This window comes from Lepidothrix coronata, unplaced genomic scaffold (assembly GCF_001604755.1).
Source record: "Lepidothrix coronata isolate B3197 unplaced genomic scaffold, Lepidothrix_coronata-1.0 Scaffold15, whole genome shotgun sequence".
Classification (NCBI taxonomy): Eukaryota; Metazoa; Chordata; class Aves; order Passeriformes; family Pipridae; genus Lepidothrix; species Lepidothrix coronata.
Genome location: NW_016690195.1, coordinates 2,215,894 through 2,223,891, shown reverse-complemented (window position 1 = coordinate 2,223,891; position 7,998 = coordinate 2,215,894). Strand labels below are relative to the sequence as shown.

Below are 7,998 nucleotides of genomic sequence, written 5' to 3'. Positions count from 1 at the left end.
CCTGGTAGCCCCGGCCACCCAGCCTGGCTGCTGCAGGGGTAGCCCCTCCGGACCCCCGCCGCCGGGACTCGAACCCACGACCCAGTACCGCCGCGACCCCTGGGCCGCGCTCCCGGCACAACCCCCCCGCCCCCCGCTGCCCGGCGTTATGTAACGCGCGCGCGCCGCCATTGGCCGGCGCGGGCCGGACCGCGCGAGGCGGGGGTGGGGCCGCGCGCGCGCAGAGCGGCGCCGCTGCCTCCTCCTCCTCCTCGTTCTCCTCCCGAGCAGCGGCGGCGGCGGCGCGGCCGCGCGGAGCTTCCACAGCCGCTGCCAGGGCCGCCCAGCCCGGATCCCGCTCTGGTGAGCAGCGTCGGGGGGAGCGGAGCGGAGCGGGGCGGGGGGAGCAGGCCTAGCCCGGCCCGGCCCGGCCCGGCCCAGCCTGGCCAGGGGGAAGGAGGCGGCCCGGCCGCGGGGCGCGCTCCGCTCTGGGCCCGCTGCGCGCCGGGGCTGCTCGGCCGCGGCCTCCGTCCGTCCGTCCTGCCGCGGCCGCTTTCCTCCCGTCGGGCACGTGGTGGGGCCGCGGCCGCCTGTGCCCCGCCTGGCTCGCCCGGGTGCCGCGGCCGCCCCCGGACCCCGCGCGGCGCAGGCCGGGCCGGGCCGGGCTGTCCCTGCGGAGAGGCCGCCGAGCCCCGCGGGAGCACCGGGGAGGCCTCAGACGGTGCCTCCCGCCGCTATTCGTCTCTGGAAGTGACAGCGGAAGCAGCTGTCGTCCAGTTTTAGGACTTGAAACTCGGCTCGGGCTCTGGTTACTTACAGGGAGGTGACCTGGTGTGAGGCACTGCCGTGCTGCGGGTTCCAGCCGCGGTGCCCGTGCTGCTGCTGCTGCTGCTGCTGTGACTTGGCAGCAAAAAATCCTGTTACGGTTTGGTATCAGATTTTTTTTTCCATGTGTTCGGTGTCCTACGTGCTCACGCGTTCTTTATTTGGAGGCAGCCGGCCGGTCTGCTGGACTCTGTGAGGGTGTGCCTCATAAGGAAAACAACACTTACCTGCGTTGAGCAATTGAAATACTGATTTAGCTTTGTTGATGAGCTCACCATTCTTTTAAACGAGCGTTGGGGTTATTTTTGTAACTTTTTTAGAGTAATGATAATTTAAATCTTAATTTTCTTTGTGTTTCAGGTACACTGTCAGCTGTATTAATGTAACTTTCAGTATTTAAACTCTTGGATTTTTCGTCTCGGGCATAGTATGGTGGTTGATACTTTTGAGCAGATGTTTTTGGTCATATTTTCTTGTCTGTGACTTAATTAAAACCAGCAGTTGCCAAGTACATACAAAAGCTCAGTGTGGTTGGCTGTTGCAATGTACTGCTTATCAAGGCACTAAAATACAAAGTAATATGCAAACACTGTGAAAAGAATTATTTTTTGTTACATTTGCTTGTTTTCTGTTGGGACCCTCCTGACTTCCGTAGGATTGCTTTAATGCCGGTAAAATAGAAGTGAAATAAAACCTACAGTTCCTTCCAGTGTATGCAAAGCTATTGGCAATATTGCATTTTTTTTTCCTTATTTTAAAATTTTAAATGGGAATCCAGTGTTCTGGTTGAACCATGCTGTATATAAACAGTGTGAGGCCCTGGCTGGGGTGTTCTGGAGTAGCTGTGGCATACAGTGAAACATAAACTGATATTTTTAGTCTTATTAACAGGCAATGCTGTATCTTATGAAAACTGTTGAATGCCACATGTATTTCTATGTGCTTTTTAATGGATTTTGTGTTATGTTCAGTTTTGTTAGCCATATGGACTTCTAAATTTTCTTTTAGAGAAACTGAAGGGGAGCGAACACTGAAGACGTACTGTAGTGCTTCTGCAGAGGGTTGGTTACATGGTGGTGTTTGATACAGTGAAAGAAGCGGGCTGTGGCCGAGAGGTGCCTCTCAATCCACAGGAGCTGTTCTGGGTCTCAGGACCGTTGTTTTGCTGTTAGGCACTGTGATGTTACCTGTCCAGAAATTCTCACAGTACCAGTGAATTTTCACATGTTGGTGTTTCATATAGACTTCATTTTCGTAATGGTTTTATGGGCTTTTCACACATATTTACTGGAGGTCAGTCACTGTTTGGATAGGCCTTTCTCTCGCAGCCGTAGGCCGCCTGCCCTGGTGGGAAGGACCACATGACAGGCCTGGTGTAGCTGCAGAGTGGCCTGTGCCACAACTGCCAAACTTGGAGCAAGTGCCCAGGTCATGTGGAGGGGCAGTGACCAAGCAGCCATCCTCCTGGGAACACTAGACTTTGCCAGTTGTCCTGAGAACAATGGACTTCACTGGCTGTGCTGTGCTTGGGCAGTCAGTGTTGTGCTTCTGAGAGAGCTGCACAACTGGATCGTGCCTGGACTGTGAGGGACTGAGAGAAAGACAACAGCAGAAACTGGGCTGCTGCGTTACATAACCACACTCTGAATCGTGCTCCGTTGGTGTGCCCAAATCCTGCCTGGTGTCTGCTCTTGGAGTGGGGCACAGGCTGAATTGGGTGTCTCTGGTGGGCTGGGTGCAGGTGGAGCATTGCTGTTGGAGCATTGCATATGCGATGTCTTGATGCTCCCTGAAATGTGACTCTTGCATCTCATTTCTTCTTCTGGTGGACATTGTAGTGGCATATGGCAATAACATTTGCTTTCTTTATGCTCCTGTGTTATGTAGAGTAATGGCTTCTGATGGGAGCGATTTTATTTCTTTTCAAGAAATACATATGCATGTAACGTTGGCTGAAAATAAAAAAGATGGCCACTTGTAAAAATATCCTTCAATAAAGAGGGGTGACCTGTTGTTCTTGGTGTTCCCAACTTCAAAGCAGCTCACAAGCACCTACACCAAAAGACACTGATACACCTCAGGTAATACTTCGATTTGCCTTTCGTGAAACTTGTTTCAAGTTCCAGAAATAAAGGCCGAGTTGTAAGCTTTAAGGAAAAAAAGAAAATAACAACAAACCCCCAGAATTCTTCTGTCCCTCTGGAAATAGAGAATAAGTTTCTGTTAACTGCAAAGGAAACTTTTAATTATTCTGACAATTGAAAACACTTTTTAAAAGTAGACCTTGAATCTTTGTAGAGGAAGAAACCTTAGAATGGCCTAATAATTCTGGTGTGTATTTTAAAAGGGACACTAAGCCCAGAGTCTTTACATAGTGAAGAACAGATGTCTGTTGTGTTTGAGTTATGGGAGTTGTAGGCCTTGTGGACAGAGTGCATGACTGCATTGTGCTCATTGTTACAGCTCCTGAGTCAGATAGCAGCAGTAGTTTCTCATGTTTGTAGACTAAATGTCTTCTTTTTGTTTGTAGATATGGCTCGTGGACAGCAGAAGATTCAGTCGCAGCAGAAAAATGCCAAAAAGCAAGCTGAGCAAAAAAAGAAACAAGGACATGATCAGAAGGCTGCAGCCAAGGCTGCCTTGATATATACCTGCACTGTCTGTAGGGTAAGAGGAACCGAAGTCAAAATAGTATTGTAGGGAGGTCTGTCTTCCAGCCTAGAGCAGAATTTTTAGAAGATTGTATAGTGGAAACTAAAATACTTAAAGTGGTTGTCGAGCTTGTAGCTATAAGAAGCTTTTGCATCTGTTATGTGACTTGCTTCCAGATTCAGCTGTACTGATAATTGAGATAGGAGAAGATCAGAGGGCATGTACAGGTCCGGTTTGGGTAGTTATTTTGCCTTTTGTGTTGCAGTGGTCTGTATGTGCTGTTAGTGTGAGATACAAAGTTTGAAAAGTGTGAGATTGAACAGGAAGCAATCTCCAAAAGGAAACATACTTTTTTTGTGATGGAATTGGCCCATCTTAGAATCACTTGTTACTGATGTTGATGCAGAGAGGAAAAGCGGTGGTGCCAAAAGCTTTAGTGTAAGTTTGATACACAGTAACTTTTGCCAGAATAACTTACTTGACAAGAGAACAGAAATGCAAGCCCTAATCAGATTGTACATTTCCTTCTGGCTGGTTTTCCTGAATGTGCTCGGTTTGGAGCTGAAGCCGTTTTCATTTAAATGGTCAGTCCCAGAATAGATTTGTCACTTTAAATGTCTTAGATAAGATTCCAGATTAAGGGTTGCTCCCTTAAGTACTTGTTGTGAAATCAGGCTGCAGCATCCATCACTTTGGGCAGTGGATGTCTGCAACTGTGTCGTAGCAAAGGTCCGAGATAGCTGGTGCCAAGTAGGGAATCAGTTTGTGCCATATAACTTTTTGGCCTATTGATAAACAAAAGAAATAGCTTTCATAAAGATTTGGTTCTGAAAAGGATAAACATTTAAGGTGTTGAAAAAGAAGATAGTAAGGAGGTTTTCCACCAAAGCAACATATGAACTGTAAGATATGCAGGGAGATACCTAGCAAGAATAGCACCATTGATGGACGTGCCAAAACTGTGTGATAGTAGTGCTTAAAAGCACCTCTGAAAATAGGAGGTTAAATACTCTGTCCTACCCTGCAGCTAAATTAGTGGTGCTTCTGTCACTAGAGCAGTGTCATTGAGGAGACAGTTTGCTTCAGGGAAAAGAAAATAAAACATAGTGGGGAATAGGTTTTGTAGCATTCTTTAACAGTTATACTGTGCATAAAGTTTAATGTCTCTCTTTAATCAGACTCAAATGCCGGATCCCAAGACCTTCAAACAGCACTTTGAAAGCAAGCATCCTAAGACTCCACTTCCTCCAGAATTGGCTGATGTTCAGGCGTAAAGTTGTCTACAGGTCATTACCTTAATTTTTAATTTGATTATCTGAGAAAGCTGTATTATGAATCAGTTTTTTTACCACCAACAACTGGGACTTAAAACTTGCTTCATTTCTTTTAATATAAAAATTACTGTAGGTTAAAGTTAGACCCCTGAACCGTTAAAAGGAGAAGCAAGAAGCAAGCTAGTACTTACGTGGGTGAAATGGCTGTGGCATTTCGATGTGCACTGAGGTTGTTTTAAAAGGGATTAATGTTATTTCAAATCTTCATTCTTAGTGTTGTAGGAGTACTTCATTATTTAGTTCTTGCTTTGAAATGTTAGTTTTGCTTTGAACAAAATACATAAATACAATCTGTCACTACAAAACATGTAATGGAGACAGTAATTTAGGATATTTCCAACAATTGAGCCTTTTTGTTCTTGATATACAGGTGAATGCAGATTTTTCTGCATTCAAATACAAAACTTAACTGTAGAAGTAGCCAGTTGTTAGGCTGTAACTGAAAGTGGTTATAATAAAAAGCTGAAATGAGGTAAAAAGCAGTATTATGGTATTTCATTCACGCAGAGATAAGCAGCATTGTGTAACGGTTCAGCTTAACTGAGTTGTTCTTGTTTTTTATAGGTGAAGTCATGACACCTATTGACTCTTCTACTGTCAGACCTTACATAACAAACCTGCAGCTGCTTTTCTAAAACTGTTGATCAGCAAAAATGAAGGGGCTACAGAAACATTCATATTTTTATGCTGTTCCCTCTTGGGCTTCTTGAAAAGACAATTCTGTGTAAATGTACAGTTGTGCCCTATTTGGAAATCCTGAAAAATCAGTCCATACTTGTTATAAAAATTTTTTTACAATTGTAATTATATTGATGTTCATATTGTGTAAAATAACTCACTTAATAAAGTAGTACTTTGATTTTACAATATCACAGATTAACTCCTTGTAGAAATTCTGTTTCAACTTTCTGCATTATCTGCCTTATAAAATAATAAAAAAGACAAAAGTGGAATTTTCCCCATCCTGCCAAAACATGAGCAGTATCATTCCACTGAAAGTAATGTACATTACAGTAAATTAAAATGGAAAGGGAAGCTGCTCATATTTACTGTCCAATGTGCTGCCTGCTTGAGCCCAGCCACTAGTGGTCAAGCTGATGGCTCAAGGCACAGCACTTGCCCAAGCAGCTGCATGAGAATCATGAGACTTCCTCCTACATTTTTGTCCTGGGTATTGGAACCTAAATACTGCAAGCCATTTCAAATGGGATTCCTTTATTGTGAGGGATCATATTCCTTTAAGTCATGCACTGGAGAGACTCTGGTTATGCTTTTATCCTTTCTATTTAGGTAGATGACTGAGGAAGCTGAGGGGTGGCAGGTTTGAATGCTTCTGGGTATGCTGACTTGAAAAATGCTTGCAAATACTAGGTTAAAGCAGATCTGCTCTTAGTTGAAAAATGGGTTTGAAAATATTTTTAGTGATATTTTGAGCAGTCAACCACACATGTTCCCCCTCAAATCTGTCTGGTTATTTCTCTCTTCAAGAAATACGTAAAATAGCCAGCCATTAATAACCTTCCTTCACAGCCAGCTTAAAATAAGAGTGTTGGAAAAGAGCCAAAGTAACTAAAATAATATGGCTACTTAAAGAAATCAGATGTGATTAAAGTTGCATTGATAAGAAAAAGCTGGATAATAACTGGCCAAGAACATTTGAGCAGATAAACATAATTATCTTTAAACTGTTCTAGGCTGAGTTCTAATCCCGGATGTACAGCACAGAAGTGGAAAAACATTTGAATTGTGCTAGAAGGTCTGATATACAAATTTCCATCTTTGGCATTTGGAGGGGGCTTATTTAAGAGCTTTAGTTTTGACCCTGCAGTAAGAAGCAATACTAGAATTGCTGGGATTTGCGAGTTTACAATAGATGTAAAAATTCTGGCAGTCCAACTAACCCTTGCTATGCAGCAGGACTGTACATCTGGCCTTCAAATGGCTTCCTAAAATCTAGGACCATAGTCTCAAAGACTCATTCACTTAAAAGAATGCACTTGGTATTTTATTATATAAAGTCAAAGCCTTTGTCTTCATCCACTCATTCGCTCTTTATTGAACTACTTCTGTGAGACTAGCTTCCTGTCCTCTTTGCTGTGACAGTATCTCTGTAAATACTTACTTTGGCATAAAGTTACTCTGTATTATAGTCACTCTGGGATAACCTGTATACCACTTAACTTTTATAGATAATGTTATTCTCCTCAGCGTAATCCACTACTGCACTTGTACACCTGACATGAGAATGTAACGCTTGATTTATTTTTCTTTAATGTTATCAATACATATATCCCGACAAACTGGCTCCACAAGGCAAGAAATCTGCTCTTGACCTTTGTGCTGTATGGGGGAGAGGTACTGCAATGTTCTAATGCTGTAGTTTGTCTAAGAATACGCTGAGTGCAAATGGATAAAGATGTTTCTTGCGCTGATTGGTATTTGATAATCTGGTTTTACTTTGAAAAATGTTTGGGGATGTATCCCTATAGCTTGGTCCTGAGGTGAAGTATATGTTCTATTCCTTCAATTCAGATTGTGTAGCATTAAATAAAAAGACTTTGTTTCATAAACAATCTCTCTTAATGAGCACTGAAGAGTTGGAAAGCTGCATCAGTAGTGGGATGATTAACTTCAGTTAGAACTGTGTTTTCAAAACTCCATGATGCTCAAGTTGAAAATACCTTATGAAACGATGGGGTTTCTATTATTGGAAGGAAAGGATGATGCTTGGTTCAATAAGATCCCTAGCTACAATAGCTGTAATCTCAATTACAGAACTAAATGAAAGCTATGACTGAAATGTTATAAAGGCTGTCCCAAATGTGGGAATAGTCCTCATTTAGAATTATCTGCAATACTCCTTATACCTAAAAGGTCAGAGGAAGGACTAGTTCTCCATCATCTCTTCCTGATTTGGAGGTAACACACCCTGGTACCTGGCTAAAGACACAGTTGTGTGTTGTAATGTGTCTGATTAAAGAGAATTAAAAATGTAAAATGTAAAATGTCGTATTTCCTGCCTGCTTTTAAAATCAAGTATTGCTGCACCTAGAAAATTAATTTCCTGGCTGTGGACAGCCACGGAACTTGAAAGCTGTCTAACTGTGCAAGAAAGAAAAAAAGGCATGGAAAGCTTCATGTGTTTCCTTGAGAAAGATTCGTCTTTGTGCAGGGTCAGCATTCAGGTAAAGGGGTTTTATGGTGTCAG

The 7,998-nt window shown here is 43.3% G+C and overlaps 1 protein-coding gene across 2 annotated transcripts; it reads left to right on the top strand.

The window, feature by feature from the left end:
- The first annotated feature begins 221 nt into the window (after positions 1–221).
- ZNF706 (zinc finger protein 706) lies at positions 222–7,795 on the top strand. Of its 2 annotated transcripts, none has more exons than XM_017806406.1 (4): positions 222–342; positions 3,335–3,471; positions 4,635–4,742; positions 6,485–7,795. In XM_017806406.1, the coding sequence occupies exons 2-3, from the start codon at positions 3,337–3,339 to the stop codon at positions 4,728–4,730; spliced, it is 231 nt and encodes a 76-aa protein (XP_017661895.1). In that variant the 5' UTR covers positions 222–342; positions 3,335–3,336; the 3' UTR covers positions 4,731–4,742; positions 6,485–7,795. The 2 variants fall into 2 exon arrangements, with proteins under 2 accessions (XP_017661895.1, XP_017661894.1); XM_017806405.1 differs by having other exon boundaries at positions 5,355–7,795.
- Positions 7,796–7,998: the final 203 nt, after the last annotated feature.